This window comes from Macaca mulatta, chromosome 9, assembly GCF_049350105.2.
Source record: "Macaca mulatta isolate MMU2019108-1 chromosome 9, T2T-MMU8v2.0, whole genome shotgun sequence".
Lineage (NCBI taxonomy): Eukaryota > Metazoa > Chordata > Mammalia > Primates > Cercopithecidae > Macaca > Macaca mulatta.
In genome coordinates, this window is record NC_133414.1 from 76,353,816 (window position 1) to 76,374,602 (window position 20,787).

The 20,787-nt window shown below is 40.5% G+C and overlaps 1 protein-coding gene and 1 pseudogene across 3 annotated transcripts in view; both read right to left on the reverse strand.

Moving 5' to 3' along the window:
* Positions 1–20,787, reverse strand: part of FAM149B1 (family with sequence similarity 149 member B1) — an 81,866-nt gene that overhangs the window by 39,377 nt on the left and 21,702 nt on the right. For all 3 annotated transcript variants that reach the window (XM_015147347.2, XM_028853438.2, NM_001261753.1), the window contains 2 exon segments: positions 15,463–15,605; positions 14,563–14,679 (listed from right to left, as the gene is read on the reverse strand). In XM_015147347.2, coding sequence (XP_015002833.1) covers positions 14,563–14,679; positions 15,463–15,605 — 260 coding nt within the window.
* On the reverse strand, positions 6,504–8,469 carry LOC107000159 (eukaryotic initiation factor 4A-II-like; annotated as a pseudogene).

The following is a 20,787-nucleotide window of genomic DNA, read 5'->3' on the forward strand; positions in this document are numbered from 1 at the left end:
GTGCAAGGTGAATCTATCCTTCTGGGGTCTGGAGGATGGTGACGCACTTCCCACAGCTCCACTAGACAGTGCCCCAGTGGGAACTGTGTGTGGGGCCTCCAACCCCCTACTTCCCCTCTGCACTGCTCCAGTAGAGGTTCTCTGTGAGGACTCCACCCCTACATCTGGCTTCTGCCTGGGCACCCAGGCTTTCTCATACATCCTCTGAAATCTATACAGATACTGCCAAGCCTTCACTCTTTGCCCTCTGAGTGCCTGCAAGCTTAACACCACATGGAAGCTGCCAAGGCTTACAGCTTGCCTGCAACCCTTTTTTTTTTTTTTTTTTTTTGATACAGAGTCTCACTGAATCACCCAAACTGGACTGCAGTGGCATGATCTCGGCTCACTGCAACTTCTGCCTCCTGAGCTCAAGGGATTCTCATGCCTCAGCCTCCCAAGTAGCTGGGATTACAGGCGTCCGCCACCACACTTGGCTAATTTTTGTATTTTTAGTAGAGTCAGGTTTCACCATGGATCACTTGAGATCAGGACAGCTTGCATTCTCTAAAGTGGCAAGTCAAGCTGTAACTGGGCCCTGCTGAGCCCCAGCAAAAAGCAGTGTCCCAAGGCTGCTCAAGGCAACAAGGTCCTGGGTCTGCCCCACAAAACCATTCTTCCCTCCTAGGCCTCTGGGCCTGTGATGGGAGGGGCTGCTATGAAGGTCTCTGAAATGCCTTTTTCCCATTGTCTTGGCTATTAGCACTTTGCTGCTTTTTAGTTATGCAAATATCTCTATCAAATTGTTGCTCCACAGCCTGCTTGAATTCCTCATGCCAAAAAGCTTTTTCTTTCTTTGTCACGCGGCTAGGCTGCAAATTTTCCAACCTTTTATGCTCTGCTCCCCTTTTAAATATAAATTCCAACTTTAAGTCATTTCTTTGCTCCCACATCTAAGCACAGGTGTTAGAAGCAGCCATGTTACTTCTTGAACACTCTGCAACTTAGAAATTTCTGCTACCCAGTACCCTACATCATGACTCTCAAGATCAAAATTCCACAGATCTCTAGGGCATGGACACAATACAGCCAAGTTCTTTGCTAAGGCATAACATGCATGCCCTTTGCTCCAATCCCCAATAAGTTCCTCATTTCCTTCTGAGACCTTGTCAGCCTGGACTTTATCGTCCATTTCACTATTCGCATTTTGGTCACAATCATTTAACTGGTCTCTAAGAAATTCTAAACTTTCCCTCATGTTCCTGTTGTCTTCTGAGCCCTCCAATCTTTCAACCTCTGCCCATTACCCAGTTTCAAAGTCACTTCCACATTGTCAGGTATCCTTATAGCAATACCCCATTCCTTGGTATCAGTGTTCTGTATGAAGTCATTCTTGCATTGCTATAAAGAAATACCTAACCAGGTGTGGTGGCTCACGCCTATAATCCTAGCACTTTGGGAAGACAAGGCGGGCGGATCATGAGGTCAGGAGTTTGAGACCAGCCTGGCCAACACAGTGAAACCCCATCTCTACTAAAAATACAAAAATCAGCTGGGCACGGTGGCACGCGCCTGTAGTCCCAGCTACTCAGGAGGCTAAGGCAGGAGAATTGCTTGAACCCGGGAGGCAGAGGTTGTGGTGAGTCGAGATCACACCACTGCACCTCAGCCTGGGCAACAGAGTAAGACTCCATCTCAAACAACAACAACAACAACAAATACCTGAGACTGGGTAATTTATAAGAAAAGAATCTTAATTGGCCTATAGCTCTGCAGGTTGTACAGGAAGGATGGTGCTAATAGTGCTAGCATCTGCTTTGAGAGAGGCTGCAGGAAGCTTTAACTTATGGTAGAAAGTGAAGCAGGAGTAGGCATATCACGTGGCCAGAGCAGGAGAAGGAGAGTGTGTGTATGGAGTGGTGCCACAAACTTCTAAATAACTAGATCTCATGAGAACTCATTCACTATTGCAAAGATCGTACCAAGTCATGAGGGATTTGTCCCCATGACTCAGACACCTCCCACTAGGCCCCACCTCCCAGCACTGGGGATTATAATTCTACAAGAGATTTAGGCAAGGACAAATATCTAAACGATAACAGGCTAACAAACAAGTTTTTTAAAAACTAAGAATAATCACATTCCTAATTACATCTTAAGATATCTCAGGAGGTTATATCCTTATTTCAGTAACTCCATCATTGCCCAAAATATATGCTCCTTAAGGGCAGGGATCTTATCTTATTAATATTTAAATTTCTCTTCCTTCCTAGGCATTCAATAAATATGTGATGACTCATTTGTTTCAGTGGGTTTACTTTGGAGAAAGTCAATCGAATCTGAGAAATAAAATCTTAAAAAATGGATCTCAGTTTAATCAAATGTTAAATATAACCAATTTACACTTTGTATTGCTCTTTATATTTTTTTGTGCCTTAAGTATTTTTTTTTTAACTAGGAAAACAGAATAAACCCATGGCAGCTGGGCCCATGGCTCATGCCTGTAATCCCAGCACAGTGGGAGGCCAAGGCAGGCGGATCACTTGAGATCAGGAGTTTAAGACCAGCCTGGTCAACATGGTGAAACCCCATTTCTACTAAAAGTACAAAAATTAGCCAGGTGTGGTGGCATATGCCTGTAATCCCTACCTGGGAGGCTAAGACAGGATAACTGCTTGAACCTGGGAGGTGGAGGTTGCAGTGAGCTGAGATTACACTACTGCACTCCAGCCTGGGCGACAGAGCAAGACACTGTCACAAAATACATACATACCTACATACATACATACCTACATACCTACATACATACATAAAATAAACCCATGGCACTTTTAAACAAGGCTGGTGGGAAAATCTTACTGGAAGACGTTTTGGAAATATGTATTAGGAGCTTTAGAATACACATTTTCTCTGATTCAGTGGTTTCATTTGTAGGGATTTCCTTTAAGGATATGACCTGTAAGATTTAGCTATAAGAATTATGATTGGTGGGGCACAGTGGTTCATTCCTGTCATCTCAACACTTTGGGAGGCTGAGGCGAGTGGATCGCTTGAGCCCAGGAGTTTAACACCAGCCTGTGCAACATGGTGAAACTTGATTTCTGCAAAAAAGTACAAAGATTAGCCAGGTATGGTGGCATGCACCTATAGTCCCAGCTACTCAGGAGGCTGAAGTAGAAGAATTACTTGAGCCTGGGAGGCAGAAGTTGCAATGAGCCATGACTGTGCCACTGCACTTCAGCCTAGGCAACAGAGGGAGACCCTATCTCAAAAAAAAAAAAAAAAAAAAAAAAAGAATTATGATCACAGAATTGTTTATAATTGCCAAAAATAGAAACTAGCCGAACTGTTTCAAAATAGAGGATTTGGGGATGAGTTTCTTAAATAGTGATATATTCATGCAATGGAATAAAGTCCTTACGTTAATATTGGGAAAAATGGAAGATGTCCACAATAAAATATTAAGTATAAAGAGATTACAAAATATATAATTTCATAAAAACCATATACATACATGGTAGAGAATGCTACATGCCCCTCAATATCCATTCTCTCCTTCTTTCCTAGTAAAATCATCCCAATTCATGGAAACAACATATCCATCTCAAAGACTGCATCTCCCAGTCACCTTGCAGCCAGACATAGTCAATGCAATATGAGCAGAATTATTTTGTAGGACTCTGGGAAGGCTGTTTAAAGGGAACTGGTGTGACTGCAAGGAATACCATTTGGCCCTGCTGTCTTTCCTCCTTTCTGCTACCTGGAAGGTGAATATCACGTTTGGAGCTCTATCAGCTATTTTGAACCATGAAGAAAACTTCAGAAAAAACATAGTGGGCTAACATGATATGACAGAAAGATGAAGTGTCTTAGTCCCTGAAAACACCATGCCACCACTTTACATTGCCTTCCTCCAGACTTCTTTAACATAAAAAGAAGTAAACTTCTCTTAGGCAAGAGTTGGTAAGCAGATAAGATCCTTGACCATGGCAGGTGGCACTGGGATGGAGATGGTAAGAGATAAGAGAAGCTCAGCCTGGGCAAAAGGCGAGCTTTTTTCTGTCTCTACAAGAAATACAAAATTAGCCAGATGTGGTGGTGCACACCTGTAGTCCCAGCTACTCAGGAGGCTGAGGTGGGAGGATCACCCGAGCCCAGGAGATCAAGGCTGTAATGAGCTCAGATTGCGCCACTGTACTCCAGTCTGGGTGACAAAGTGAGGCCCTCTCTCACCAAAAAAAAAAAAAAAAAAAAAAAAAAAAGGAAGGAAGGGATGAAGGGCGGGAGGGAGGGAGGGAGGGAATCGATTTGAAGATCCAATATGTCTAAATCAGCTGATACTACTGTTTCTAAAAATCTTTAAGTTGGAGATTTAAGATTCTTTTTTTTTTTTTTTTTTTTTTTGAGACAGAATCTTGCTCTGTCGCCCAGGTTGGAGTGCAGTGGCCAGATCTCAGCTCACTGCAAGTTCCGCCTCCCGGATTCAGTCCATTCTCCTGCCTCAGCCTCCCGAGTAGCTGGGACTACAGGCGCCCGCCACCTCGTCCGGCTAGTTTTTTTGTATTTTTTAGTAGAGACAGGGTTTCACCATGTTAGCCAGGATGGTCTCGATCTCCTGACCTCGTGATCCGCCCGTCTCGGCCTCCCAAAGTGCTGGGATTACAGGCTTGAGCCACCGCGCCCGGCCGATTTAAGATTCTTTAAGTCTCTGTTCTAAAATTCTAAAACAATGGTTCCCAAATTCCAGTCAGCAGATTTATGCCAATCCATGACAAAATTTTTACTGTTCCACACCAAAATTAGTGAAATACTTAGTAATATTAGTGATAATACCTAGTAATATTGCCAAATCTTTTCTTAAAAAGGATTATCATTATTTTGAGATTATGTACTTCATGCTTTTTTGTGTTAATATTTTTCTTGTATAAAATAGTGGTGACAGTAATTTTTTTTTTACCATAATAAAATTAAAAGCTATCAAACAGCCTGGGCACAGTGGCTCATGCTTCTAATCCCAACAGTTTGGGAGGCTGAGGCAGGCAGATCACCTGAGGTCAGGAGTTTGAGACCAGCCTGGCCAACATGGTGAAACCCTGTCTCTACTTAAAAAATACAAAAATTAGGCCAGGGGCAGTGGCTCACACCCGTAATCCCAGCACTTTGGGAGGCCAAGGTGGGCGGATCACGAGGTCAGGAGATTGAGACCATCCTGGCTAACACAGCGAAACCCCGTCTCTCCTTTAAAAAAAAAATAATAATAATATAAAAAATTAGCCGGGTATGGTGGCTCACGCCTGTAATCCCAGCTACTTGGGAGGCTGAGGAAGGAGAATCCCTTGAACCTGGGAGGCAAAGGTTGCAGTGAGCAGAGATCACGCCATTGCACTCCAGCCTGGGTGACAAAAAAAAAGCTATCAAACATATGGAATGTATACCCAACATTCCATTATGTTATTCTGCTATTGTATTATTCCATTTATACTAATAACCAATTATATTTTTAGTCAGTGGTAACTAATGGAATTCTTTGTGTTGAAAAACAAATAGGAATTTCTAACAACTATAGGCCTTTATAACTGCTATTAGAAGAAATCTTAGCTAGATAAGAAGGAAAAATATTCCCATTTCCCCTAAAGCTGCAGCAAAAAATAAGATAGTATTCTACAACCATAAAGTTGTCTTTGTAAATGTTATTTCTTTTTTTTCTTTTCTTTTCTTTTTTTTTTTTTTTTTGAGACAGAGTCTCGCTCTGTCACCCAGGCTGGAGTGCAGTGCATGATCTTGGCTCACTGCAAGATCTGCCTCCAGGGTTCAAGCGACTCTCCTGTCTCAGCCTCCCCAGTAGCTGGGATTACAGGTGTGCGCCACCACGCCTGGCTAATTTTTGTCTTTTTAGTAGAGATGGGGTTTCAACGTGTTGGCTAGACTGGTCTGAAACTCCTGACCTCAGGTTATCTGCCCACCTCACACTCCCAAAGTGCCAGGATTATAGGCGTGAGCCACCACGCCTGGCCGTTATTTCCTTTTTTTTTCTTTTTTTTTTAAGTGAATATACAGTTTATTTAACACTCAAACGTCATTAAGACATGTGCAATATGGCAATTTTACTGTGAATCTAACCCTACTTAGGATATGATTGCTTGCTTGTACTTAGCAACAGGGTCCAGTTCACACTTAGCACTAATTAAATACTTGATTGCAATAAATACAATACCAAATAAAATGCATTTGAATGCTTTCTAAAAAAATCAATTTTAAAGGCCTTCCTACTCAGGCTAATGACAAACACAATAAGGGCAGATATACTACTTTAATATAATTGGCTGACTTTATACAGCACTTATATATTTTAGTCCCCAAATATATTATTAAATAATACAGAACATCTAATACAACTATTTCTACAGAACTAGGAAATAAATTTCGAAGAAAGAAAATTTTTTTTCTTTTATACCTATCCTAACAGTTTAAAGAGGATAAAGCCAATGACTTTCCTCACAAGAGCTCACGACTAATGTTGCTTTGCTATCAAAATCTGTATTTCTGATCTGTTATGAGAATTGAGACAAGATTCAAATATTCCTAAAGAAAGAAGCACAATGCACATTGTAATTGTCTATTCGACAACAGGGAGCATTGCATATAAAACTCTCTCACCCCAGGAATTAAATACAATCAGCTACATTTATGGGCATTTCCTTCACTGTAGTATTGTAGAAAAATCTCAGTGTCACGAAGAATCTTCTTGTCTTCTTCAGTAGCAAAGTTTATAGCCACACCTTTTCTACTAAATCGACCCCTTCTGCCAATTCTGTGAATATAGTTTTCATGACTGGTAGGTAGATCATAGTTTATAACCAAAGACACTTGGACATCAGTCCCACGTGCCAACAAGTCAGTAGTGATCGGAACAGGGCTTGACCCTGATCGGAATTCCCTCATGATAATATCTCTCTCCTTCTGGTCCACGTCACCATGCAGAGCAAAAACTGTGAAGTCCCTGGCATGAATTTTCTCAGCCAGCCAGTCCACCTTGCACCTTGTATTGAGAAAAATAACAGCCTGTTTAATGGTGTTTTGTACAAATCACAAAGTGTATCCAACTTCCATTCCTCTCGCTCAACATTGATATAAAACTGTTTGATTCCTTCAAGGTTCAATTCTTCCTTTTTCACCAGAATTTGAATTGGATCTTTAGTGAATTTTTTGGTCACTTCCAACACATCAGTTGGCATCGTGGCAGAAAGCAACACAACCTAAATACTTATATTTAATTTTTGGGAAAATCTCATAGATTTGATCATTAAACCCTTGGCTGAACATTTCATCCGCTTCATCCAAAACTAACATTTTGATCCATTTTGGAAAAAGGTATCTTCTGGTTTTTTTTTTTTTTTTTTTTTTGAGACGGAGTCTCGCTCTGTCGCCCAGGCTGGAGTGCAGTGGCCGGATCTCAGCTCACTGCAAGCTCCGCCTCCCGGGTTTACGCCATTCTCCTGCCTCAGCCTCCCGAGTAGCTGGGACTACAGGCGCCCGCCACCTCGCCCGGCTAGTTTTTTGTATTTTTTTAGTAGAGACGAGGTTTCACCGTGTTAACCAGGATGGTCTCGATCTTCTGACCTCGTGATCCGCCCGTCTCGGCCTCCCAAAGTGCTGGGATTACAGGCTTGAGCCACCGCGCCCGGCCTCTTCTGTTTAACATATCACATACTCTCCCTGGTGTATCAACAATATGTGGTGCTTCAGCCTGCAGTTTTTGCATTCATTTTGAACATCTGTTCCACCAATGCAGGCATGACATGTTGCTCCCGTATAGTCTCCAAGTGCCAGAAATAACTTTCGGGTACTTTTGGTTTTGTTTTGTTTTTGAGATGGAGTTTTGCTCTTGTCACCCAGGATGGAGTACAATGGTGCGATCTCGGCTCACTGCAACCTCCGCCTCCCAAGTTCAAGGGTTGATTCTCCTGCCTCAACCTCCCGAGTAGCTGGGATTGCAGGTACCCACCAACATGCCCAGCTAATTTTTGTATTTTTAGTAGAGATGGGGTTTCACCATGTTGGCCAGGCTGGGCTCGAACTCCTGACCTCAGGCGATCTACCCGCCTCGGCCTCCCAAAGTGCTGGGATTACAGGTGTGAACCACTGTGCCCGGCCATCTTTTGGATCTTTAATACAGGGAATAATAGGTCTCTGCTGAATAGCGGAAGGCTTCTCAAATCATAAGCACAGATACCCCAAAGAAGAGACTCCTTTAAGTTTGTATCATCAAAGTTATCAACAACCTCCTTCCAGTTGCTCTCGATGACACCATCAGGGTCCATTCTCTGTGGGCCGCCATGTTCTCTGCTGTTATAATCCACGGAGCCACCAGACATGATGTGAAAAACTACTTAGCATCTGACTGGAAAACTGCATATGTTATTTTTAACAAAGGAATCTTTTAAATCATTGGACTTTGGAGATTACTATATCTGGAAAATAACCTTTAATTTATATAATGTCTGTAATTCATTTATTTAACAAAGGAATAGGCTGGATACAGTGGCATGTGCCTACAGTCCCAGCTATTTGGGAGGCCAAGGCAGGAGGATCTCTTGAATTCAGGAGTTTGAGGCCAGCCTGGGCAACATAGTGGGACCCTGTCTCCTAAAACAAACAACCAAACAAAAAGAATAACAGTTATCTTACCTAATACTGTGTTGCCCTGGTAGTTATATTTAAATAGAGATGTGTTTTCTTGTGTGACATAACTTTATTCTTCTCCCACATTCATGGAGGATAAAATGACTGCTAGGTTTTTTATTTACACAAAGAGTTTAATTTGGAACCAGTCCTTCCAGGTGTAGGCATTAGGAAGTACAGTTCCGCATCTCTAAAAAAGTGATTACTGCCAAGGCCCTCTGGGATGATTGGAAGGAACAAGTGGCCAAGAGCTATCCTTCCTGCTTAGCATCTTTTCAGGTGCTTATTGGCCATTTGCATATCTTTGTAGAATTGTCTATTCAAGTCCTTTGTCCATTTTTTCAATTGAATTATTATTATTATTTTTTGAGATGGAGTTTCACTGTTGCCGCCCAGGCTGGAGTGCAATGGTGCGATCTCAGCTCACTGCAACCTCTGCCTCTTGGGTTCAAGCAATTCTCCTGCCTCAGCCTCCTGAGTAGCTGGAATTACAAGTGCACACTGCCACTCCCAGCTAATTTTTGTATTTTTAGTAGAGATGGGGTTTCACTATGTATAGCCAGGCTGGTCTTGAACACTTGACCTCAGGTGATCCACCCGCCTTGGCCTCTCAAAGTGTTGGGATTACAGGCATGAGCCACCATGCCCAGCCTGGATTACTATTTTTTGTTGTTGTTGGGTTATAGATGATTCTTATATATTCTGGATATTAACTCCTCATCAGATATGATTTGCAAATCTTTTCTCCCATTCCATATATTGCCTTTTCATTCTTTTGATGTTCAGAAGTGTTTATATTTGATGTAGTTCCATTTGTCTGTTATTGCTTTTGTTGCCTGTGCTTTTAGTGTTATATTCAAGAAATCAATGCCAAATCCAATGGCCTGAAGCCTTGCCCCTATGTTTTATTCTAGGAGTTTTACAGTTTTACATCTTTTTTTTTTTTTTTTTGAGACGGAGTCTCGCTCTGTCACCCAGGCTGGAGTGCAGTGGCCAGATCTCAGTTCACTGCAAGCTCCGCCTCCTGGGTTTACGCCATTCTCCTGCCTCAGCCTCCTGAGTAGCTGGGACTACAGGCGCCCGCCACCTCGCCCGGCTAGTTTTTGTATTTTTTAGTAGAGACGGGGTTTCACCGTGTTAGCAAGGATGGTCTCGATCTCCTGACCTCGTGATCCGCCTGTCTCGGCCTCCCAAAGTGCTAGGATTACAGGCTTGAGCCACCGCGCCTGGCACAGTTTTACATCTTACATTTAGGTCTTCGATCCATTTTTAGTTAATTTTTGTATATGGCATAAGTAAGGGTCCAACTTCATTGTTCTGCATGTGGGTGTCCAGTTTTCCTAACACCATCTGTTAAAGAGACTGTCCTTTACCCAGGAAGTCTTGGCACTCTTGTCGAAAATCATTTGGCCATAATTGCAAGGGTTTATTTTTGGGTTCTCCATTCTTTTAATGATTTTTAAAGGGTTATAATTCAGCATGTAGTCATGTACTTTAGCAACTCATTAGATATTATAGTTAGTTATTTTTTGTTGGGATATATATCTAAGTATAAATAAGCCCCTTAGCTAACTTGAAGTAGCAGAATGCATAGTTTTTCTCAAGTGGAAATGTCTTCAAACTCATCTTTTCGGGATCCTTTTTTGGCCTGTATTTCCCCTGTATGTTGCCACAAGTTCCTGGATTTTCCTTTTTTTTTGAGACAGAGTCTCGCTCTGTCGCCCAGGCTGGAGTGCAGTGATGTGATCTCAGCTTACTGCAACCTCTGCCTCCCAAGTTCAAGGGATTCTCCTGCCTCAGCCTCCCAAGCAGCCGGGATTACAGGCGTGTGCCACCACACCTGGCTAATTTTTTTTATTTTTAGTAGAGACAGGGTTTCACTATGTTGGCCAGGCTGGTCTCAAACTCCTGACCTCAAGTGATCCACCTGCCTCAACCTCCCAGAGTGCCAGGATTACAGGCGTGAGCCACTGTGCCTGGCTGGAATTTCTTCTTTTTGTGTGTTTGTTTCTCTCACCCTGTCTTACAGTGCTGAGGAACTTCATTTTGACCTAGACATTAATTACTTTGTTTTGCAACCATAATGTCAATGTATACATTAATTCATTTTTGTGTAGTTTTTCTAAAAATGTAAATATGATCTGCTTTTACTTAGTTAAGAAAAAAGAGTGGCCAGGCATGGCGCATCATGCCTGTAATCCCAGCACTTTGGGAGGCCAAGGTGGGCAAATCACTTGAGCTCAGGAGTTCAAGACCAGCCGGGGCAACATGGTGAAACCCCATCTCTACTGAAAATACAAAAATTAGCCAGATGTGGTAGAGCACGCCTGTGGTCCCAGCTACTCAGGAGGCTGAGGCAGGAGGATTGCTTTAGCCCAGGAGGTCAAGGCTGTAGTCACCTGTGATTGCACCACTGCACTCCAGCCTGTACAAGTGAGTAAGACCCTGTCTCAAAAAACAAAAAACAAAACCAAAAAGAAAAGGAAGCAGCAAGTTGACTGCTAACCATGTTACAGGCACTGTCCTAGGTATTAGAGATACAAACAGGAAGATGCTGTATTACTATATTATTTACTCTACCACTTTCTTCTGGCCAAGAACTCCTAGAGAACTGAACCAAATACCTAGTTTCGTGCATTTGAGGTCTGAAAGAAAGCCAGTGTTGGAAGGATTAATGAATGAGAGAGAGAGACTGATAGATGTCTTAGAGAAGTAGGCAGGGGCCAGCTGATGATACGATTTTAGATTTTTATCTTAAATTCAGTGGAAAGCTACTGAAAGTTTTTAAGTGGGAGACAGAAAGGATCAACCCTGAATTAAAAAAAAAATCTGATTTAATGTGGAGAATATGCTGGAGAGGGCAAGAATGGATATAATCTGAAATGTTATTTTTATAGAAAGTCTTAGCAGTTGATAAACCTTATATTTTATGATAACCTGATTTGTTAAACTGAAAAATCAAAATGAATTAATGACACATTTTCTTCATACCTCTCACAGCAAAAAGTGGCAAAATAGCCTGGCCACTCAGAAGGCTGAGGTGGGAGGACTGCTTGAGGCCAGGAGCTCAAGGCTGCTGTGAGCTATGATTGTGCCACTGCACTCCAGCCTGGGTGACAGAGCAAGACCCTATCTCTTGAAAAATAAATAAATAAATAAAATAAAGTGGCAAAATAGCAGTAGCACAACTTACATACCCTCACCACCCAACTTGGTTCTTTAATACAACTGTATTAGCCTCTCAAAGGAGTAAGTCTCCTTAAAGTTCAGCTGATTCTAGATGTTAAAGGAAGAAAAAGTTAAGGATGGGCCTGGCACATCCTACTGTACCAGAAAGCAAAGATATAGTCAAAACAAAACCAAAAGTACTAGCTTTAAGTGGCTAACTTGTAACAATTACAGCATCAATACTAATTATTGCTAAGTAAATATATAAATATTTTGAAATGCTATGAGTTCATAATGGTACTCAAGAATAAAAATATAAAGTATGAACAAAGTAGCTGTTACATGAAAGAAGTAAATATCATGGATTTTGTTTAATTTTTTATGGCTTCCAATAAGTAGTGGTGTGCTAATATACCTGGATAATTTGTTTCTTCTAAGTATATGTCTGTGTGTAAAGTGTAAATAGGTATTTGTTTTACTTGTGTAAGTAAAGAAAAGTATTGAGAACTGTAAGTCAAATATCCCAGCAAAAAGGAGAACCAAAAATAGGAAGACTAATCAACACTGGTGGTAGCAAGTAAAAAGGAAAGGGTATTAGCAATATGTCGCAGAATGGTGATATAGTCAGATGTCCTAAAAAGGATGACTAACTGCTCAGACTTGATTTCTTATTTCCTTGAAGATTAAATTTCTAAATGAACTTACCATTGATAGTTATAAAATAAGGCACATATAAAGTTTACATTAACAGATCAGGTTGATATATTCTAATAACAGAATATGAGTTATATAATTTTGATCAGAGAGAATGAAAGAATACATCATTTCTGTGGGTGACATTAGGCTGTAAAATTTTTTATATTATATTAAAGGAGTAAACTTATCGATATAATGCATGAGATTTAATTTAAAAAGAATGCCTAATGACCAGCAGCTTGAGTTTAGATCACTTTAGGAACAGCAAACAAATATCATTATCTGACCAAAAATCAGTTGATAACCCAGATCCCATAACCCTAACAGTAATGTTTTACTTTATGGTCTGGTGAGATTACCACAGACTCAAGGAGGCTCCAAAAGTAAGTATTACTACAACTATTGGAAGGTATCGAATAAGTAAAACTGCAGCCATGGGAAAAAGTATACGAATAATTTTTTAAATGAATTAAAACTATGATATTATATTTTACAGTAGATTTAAGTATAGGTATAGGTTTCAAAGTAATCCTATTTAGGTTTATTTTGCTACTATTTAAAAAGTCTGAGGTGTTCAAAAGATCTTGCCATTAAAAAATTACTTTGGGCTGGGCATGGTGGCTCACACCTATAATCCCAGCACTTTGGAACGCTGAGGCAGGCAGATCACCTGAGGTCAGGAGTTCAAGACCAGCCTGGCCAACATGGTGAAACCCCATCTCTACCAACAATACAAAAATTAGCCGGGCATGGTGGTGGGCGCCTGTAATCCCAGCTACTTGGGAGGCTGAGGCAGGAGAATTGCTCGAACCTGGGAGGCGGAGGTTGCAGTGAGCTGAGATTGTGCCATTGCACACTGCACTCCAGCCTCAGTGACAGAGCAAGATTCCATCTCAAAAAAAAAAAAAAAAAAAAAAGGCTGGGTGTGGTGGCTCATGTCTGTAATCCCAGCACTTTGGGGAGGCCGAGGCGGGTGGATCACGAGGTCAGGAGTTCGAGACCAGCCTGACCAGTATGGTGAAACCCCGGGCATTGTGGTGCGCACCTGCAGTCCCAGCTACTCGAGAGGCTGAGACAGAAGAAATGCTTGAACCTGGGAGGTAAAGGTTGCAGTGAGCCAAGACTGTTCCAGCCTGGGTGACAGAGGGAGATTCCATCTCAAAAAAAAAAATAAAGTACTTTGAAGTTTAATTTCTTTAAAGATATTAAATTGTAATTAATATTACATGTTATTAAAAAATCAGTTTCAACATTTTTTCAAAAAAGTTTTAAAAGTCTTTTTCTTAGACTTCAACATTTTTAAAAAACCATTCTATTTACACATTTATGTCAAGAAGGAAGTGTCCATATTTATAGATGTATGTAAATATATATAGATATAGAGACCTGAATAACAAGAATATCCTTAAGCACTATTATATGGTTTGAATATTTGTCCCCTCCAAAATTCATGTTGAAATTTAGTCCCTAATTTGGCAGTGTTGAGAGGTGGAGCCTTTAAGGGTAATTGGATCTCGGGGGTTCTGTCCTCGTGAATGGTTTAATCCATGTATGGATTATTGGATTATCGTGGAAGGGGAACTGGTAGCTTTATTAAAAAAAAAAGAGAAACCCGAGTTGGCATATTAGCATGAACAGCCCCCTTGCCATGTGAGTCCCTGCACTGCCTTGGGACCCTGCAGAGAGTCCCACCAGCAAGAAGGTCCTCCCAGATCCTGCCCCTTGACCTTGGACTTCTCAGCCTCCAGAACTGTAAGAAATAACTTCCTTTTCCTTATAAATTGCCCAGTTTCAGGTATTCTGTTATAAGCAACAGAAAACAGATTAATACACTCCAAGAAAGGTATAACTTTTTGAACAAAATTACATAATAAAATTTTAATATACACAAAGACTACGGACCATCTTACAGAATTTGCTATGCTTTACTAAATACCAGTAAGTAGGAAGAAGTATTTTAATCCCTTAATACAACTGGTAGGATATAATACTTGCATATTAGGGCACATTGAAATACTTACATAATGGAATACTCACATAGTAGAATCTCTTTCTTGAGACAAGGTTGTTTCATATGAAGCAGAAACAGCAGAAGGGGATCTAGGATACAATCTATAACCTTCACTTGGAGTGATTATCTGCCTACCTAGAATCCTTCAAAATGAAGAAACACACACACAATTAAGCACTTTCACTGGCATACATACAAAATCTAGATATAATTTGAACATATTTGATGGCTCTACATAAAAAGTCCAGTATACAGTCTGATACTGATTAAGAATGAGAAAATGTAAATCCAGAGCCTTACTACAGGTATATCTCTTCCATAGAATGGAGATGGAAAAGATAAACCTATAGCCTGGTGTTAAAAAAAAAAAAAAAATCCAAGAAATCTAAGCAAACATCTGTAATCTGCCCTTCATGCTTCATAATAGTCCTCATTAAATCAGCCAAAATGGGATGAAGGCCCAGTCAAATTAGTGAAAACTATGAATTACATTCTTAAGAACATGAAGCTTTATAAATTTTGAGTATGTGCAATAAGTGGTACTATTGCAGTTTCTGAAGGAAGCTCTTGAACAGCCTCTGTCTAGTTTCAAGTATATGTAAGAATTTAATTGTATACAACAGTTACATTTTCTGACCATCCTGTTCAAAAGAAGGGCTTTTTGGTACCCAGATACTAGACCTCAGCTGCTGTTGTAGAAATAGTTTTACTTCATTAGGATCACATATTGTTAGTTATGGAAACTCTAAGAAACTTCTACCAACTTAAGTTTTCTCTTAGCTGAGGCTTTATACCACATGGCCTTATTTATATTCATTAAAGTCATGCTCAGAAAGATTTTAGAATACAAGCTTTTTAAAAAAAAAATCTACTTTTAATATTTTAGTATTATCCATGAATACAAGTCCACTGGAGGGCTTCAGTACCTGAGGTGAGGAAAGCTGGCTGTCCACTGTTGGCACTCTTCTTGTAGACTCTTGGTATGCACACTCAACTTCTGCTCATACAAGAGTTCATCAATGGCTGTGAACATTGCCTGGACTTTTTCAGTGGCATTTTGATCAAGTTCCTAAAAGAAAATATTCCCCCCAAATATTTAGGTGAGCTTCACTCTCTGTTAAAAATTGTAAAGATTGAAAGCAGTAAGACTTGTTTTGTTTAAATGTTTAGTCTACTTGAAATACTGCTGTGTTTCCATGAAAGAAAAATTAAATTAGTGAGTTTTCAGATCTTGGAATTTTCAGATATCTTCTCCATTCATATTTAAAGAAAATTTAGATAAATGTCTGTTTTTTAGGCTGGTCCAAGTACAGTGGTGTTTACAGCTAATTGATCACAACCACTTACGGATTTCTTTGTTTCCTCTCCACTCCTATTGCTTCACTTGACTAGCCTTAAAAAAAAAAAAAAAAAAAAAAGACCAGGCATGGTAGCTCAGGCCTGTAATCCCAGCACTCTGGGAGACTGAGATGGGTGGATTACTTGAGGCCAGGAGTTCAAGACCAGCCTGGCCAACATAGTGAAACCCCGTCTCTACTAAAAACACAAAAATTAGCCGGGCGTGGTGGTACACACCGGTAATCCCAGCTACTTGGGAGGCTAAGGCACAAGAATCACTTGACTTGGGAGGTACAGGCTGTAGCAAGCCAAGATTGTGCCACTGCACTCTAGCCTGGGTGACAGATGAGACTGTGTCTCAAAAAAAAAAAAGTCTCTATATATTTTCATTTATTTATTTATTTTTGAGATGGAATCTTGCTCTGTCGCTCAGGCTGGAGTGCAGTGGAGCGATCTCTGCTCACTGCAAGCTCCGCCTCCCAGGTTCACGCCATTCTCCTGCCTCAGCCTCCTAAGTACCCACCACCATCCCCGGGTAATTTTTTTTTTTTTTTTTTTTTTTCATTTTTAGTAGAGATACGATTTCACCATGTTAGCCAGATGGTCTCGATTTCCTGACCTCATGATCCACCCGCCTTGGCCTCCTAAAGTGCTGGGATTATAGGCATGAGCCACCACACTTGGCCTGGTTCTACCATTTTTAAGAAAAGGTAGACAGAAAATCCTGTGTATATTACTTTGTATACTGCATCTTTCACTTGGCAATTGACAACTTATGTTATGTCCTTGCCCTCTGTAGTCCACCCTTTAAGAATAGTCAGGCCCTGGATTAAGAAAATGTGGCACATATACACCATGGAATACTATGCAGTCATAAAAAAGGATGAGTTCGTGTCCTTTGTAGGGACATGGATGCAGCTGGAAACCATCATTCTCAGCAAACTATTGCAAGAACAGAAAACCAAATACCGCATGTTCTCACTCATAGGTGGGAATTGAACAATGAGATCACTTGGACACAGGAAGGGGAACATCACACACCAGTTCCTGTTTTGGGTGGGGGGAAGGGATAGCATTAGGAGATATACCTAATGTAAATGACGAGTTAATGGGTGCAGCACACCAACATGGCACATGTATACATATGTAACAAACCTGCACGTTGTGCATATGTACCCTAGAACTTAAAGTATAATTAAAAAAAAAAAAGAATAGTCAGGCCAGGCACAGTGGCTCACACCTATAATCCCAGCACTTTGGGAGGCCAAGGTGGGTGGATCTCCTGAGGTCAGAAGTTCCAGACCAGCCTGGCCTACATGGTGAAATCCTGTCTCTACTAAAATACAAAAATTACAAAAATACAAAAAATACAAATAATTAGCTGGGCGTGATGGCAGGCGCCTGTAATCCTAGCTACTCGGGAGGCTGAGGCAGGAGAATCGCCTGAACCTGGGAGGCACAGGTTGCAGTGAGCCCAGATTGCGCCATGGCACTCCAGCCTGGGCAACAAGAACGAAATTCCGTCTCAAAAAAAAAAGTCGGGGATGGGGGATGGCTCACGCCTGTAATCCCAGCAATTTGGGAGGCCGAGATGGGCAGATCCTGAGGTCAGGAGTGCGAGACCAGCCTGACCAACATAGAGAAACCCTGCCTCTACTAAAAATACAAAATTAGCTGGGCATGATGGCACATGCCAGTAATCCCAGCTACTTGGGAGGCTGAGGCAGGAGAATCTCTTGAACCCGGGAGGCAGAGGTTGCGGTGAGCCAAGATCGTGTCATTGCACTCCAGCCTGGGCAACAAGAGCGAAACTCTGTCTCAAAACAAACAAACAAAAAAACCCAGAATAGTCAGAGGGCTGGGCATGGAGGTTCACACCTGTAATCTCAGCAACTCAGGAGGCTAAGTGGGGACGATCACTTGAGGTCAGAAGTTTGAGACCAGCCTGGGCAACATCACAAGACAGCCATCTCTAACAAAAATAAAAAATTAGCCAGGCATGGTGGTCTGTGCCTATAGTCCCAGCAACTTAGGAGGCTGAGGTGGGAGGATTACTTGAGCCCTGGAGTTCGAGGCTGCAGTGAGCCATGATTGTGCCACTGCATTCCAGCCTGGGTAACCAAGTGAGACCTCATCTCTTAAAAAAAAAAAAAAAAAAAGCAGTCAGAGGGATGGTTACAAAATGCAAATCTGATCATTTTTTCAGATTCCTTGCTTACCCTCTACTACATCTAAATTTACACATCCTTTTACATTCCAGTGTTCCAGTGGGAGAAAAATCGTATCTTCTTTTAAAAGTATAAGATGAAAATAATGTATTTTCACCCTAAACATGAAAGTCAACCCCTACCCAATAAAAATTGTATCTATCTATCTGGGAGTTTTTTTTTTTTAATTTGTCCAAAGCTGGGGATGGTGGCCTACACCTGTAGTCCCAGTGAATCAATCAGGAAGCAGAGTTAGGAGGATTGCTTGAGCCCAAGAGTTTGAGGTTGTACTGGGCCATGGTGGCACTTGTGGCTAGCCATTGTGTTCCAATCTGGATCATATAGCAAGACCCCTCTCTAAAAAATTGTCTTTCACCTGATAGGCTTTTCAAACATATCTTTCTTCAGGTCTGAAAAAAAAAAAAATCAGTGACTACTTCTTTGAATACTGCCTCTTTCTTATTCTCTAAAATTTCTGTCAGAAATATATTGTAGTTTCTTAATCCATCCTCCATGTCTCCTAACTACTCTTCAAATTCTGTCTTTAGTTCCCCGGTTCTAGGTGATTTTCTTAGTTCTAGCATTCAATTCGCTACTATCTGCTTCACTGGGTCCAGCTTACTTTATATGTTGAGATATTTCAAATGCTATTCACTTTGAAGATGTTTAACTGGTTCTTCATATTTGCCTGTTAAGTTTATAGCTTTACCTGCTCTGTTTAAAAACCTCTAATAATTTAAATAGATGTTATCTTGTCCTTTAACTCTTTGAGGACTTTAAAATTTTAATCAACTTTGCTGAGGAATAATTTACATTCAGCAAAACGCACATTTAAGGGTACAGCACAATGAGATTTGACAAAATATTCACCTAGTAACTACCATTCCTTTCCAGATATAAAACATTTCTCCTCACATTCCTTTGCAGCTGAAGTTTTCCAAAATGTTGAGTTATTTTTATCACTGTAAGTTAGTTTTGTCTGGTCTAGAACTTCATATAATTGGGATTGTCCAGGATGTACTTTTTTGTGTTTGTCTTCATTCAGGAGAATCTTTTTGAGGTTCATTCATGTTATTGCATATATTAATTATTCATTACATTCTATTGCTGAAAAGTATTTTGTTTTAAGACTATGCTGCAATTTGTTTATTCATTCCCCTGTTAAGGGACATTTATGTTATTTTCAGTATTTGTTTATATTGTTTGTTATGAATAAAGTTGATATAAACATTCATGTACAAGTCTTTTTCTAGACATGTTTTCATTTTTCTTGGATAATACCTAGCAGTGAAATTGCTGTCACATAATAAATGTATGTTTAAAGAAATTACTAAACTATTTTATAGGATAGATATACAATTTAGCACTCCTATCAGAAATGTGTGAGCGTTAAACCTGCTCCACATCCTTTCCGGTACTAGGTATGGTCAGTCTTTTTAATTTTACCAATTTTTGTGAATGTGGAGTGGTCTATCTTCCCAGTTTTCTATTTGCATTTTCTCTATAATTCATCATATGGAGCATCTTTCTACATGCTACTTGGCCATTTATGTATTTTTCTTTCATGGAATGTCTTTTCAAGTCTTTTGCCCATTATTTCAGCTTTTATTTTTCCTTTTTATCTATTTATTTATTATTTACTTTTTAGAGATGGGGGTCTCACTTTGTTGCTTAGGCTGGTCTCAAATGCTTGGGCTCAAATGATCTGCTGGCCTCAGCCTCTCAAAGTGTTGGGGTTATAGGCATGAGCCACTGTGCCTAGCCTTTTTTCTTTTTTTCTTTTTAATATGCAGTTTTAAGAGCTCTTTATATACTTTGGATACAAGTCAGATATTGGAATCTCCCAATCTGTGATCTGTCCTTTCATTTCTTTCTTTCTTTTTTTTTTTTTCTCTGAGACGGAGTCTCTCTCTGTCACCCAGGCTGGAGTGCAGTGGTGTGATCTTGGCTCACTGCAACCTCCACCTCCCAGGTTCAAGCGATTCTCTGCCTCAGCCTCCAGAGTAGCTGGGATTATAGGTGCCCGTCACCACACCTGGCTAATTTTTAGTATTTTTGGTAGAGACAGGGCTTCACCATCTTGGCCAGGCTGGTGTCCTTCCATTTCTTAATGAGGTATGTGAAAGCAAAAAATATGTAAATTTTGAAGGAGTTAAATTTATCCATTTTCATAGCTTATGCTTTTGGTGTGTCCTATTTATGAACTTGTTGCCTAATCCAAGGTCTTGATTTGGTTATACATTTTCTTCTAAACGATTTATAGTTTTTGTTCTTATATTTAAGTTTATAATTCATTTTGAGTAAAATTTTTATATGATGTGAATTCATCTTTTTGCACATGGACATCCAATTGTCCCAGCAACATTTGTTAGGAAAAAGAAATCCTTTCTCTATTGAATTGCCTTTGTACCTTTGTCAGAAATCAATGGATCCTAAATGTAAGAGTTTATTTCTGAATTCTCAATTCTGTTCTATTGACTATATGACCATATTTTTGTCAGTACCATACTGTTTTTGTTGTTGTTGTTGTTTTGAGATGGAGTCTTGCTCTATCGCCTAGGCTGGAGTGCAGTGGCATAATCCTGGCTCACTGCAACCTCCGCCTCCTGGGTTCAAGTGATTCTCCTGCCTCAGCCTCCAGAGTAGCTGGGACTACAGGCCTGCACCACCGTGCCCAGCTAATTTTTGTGTTTTTAATAGAGTCAT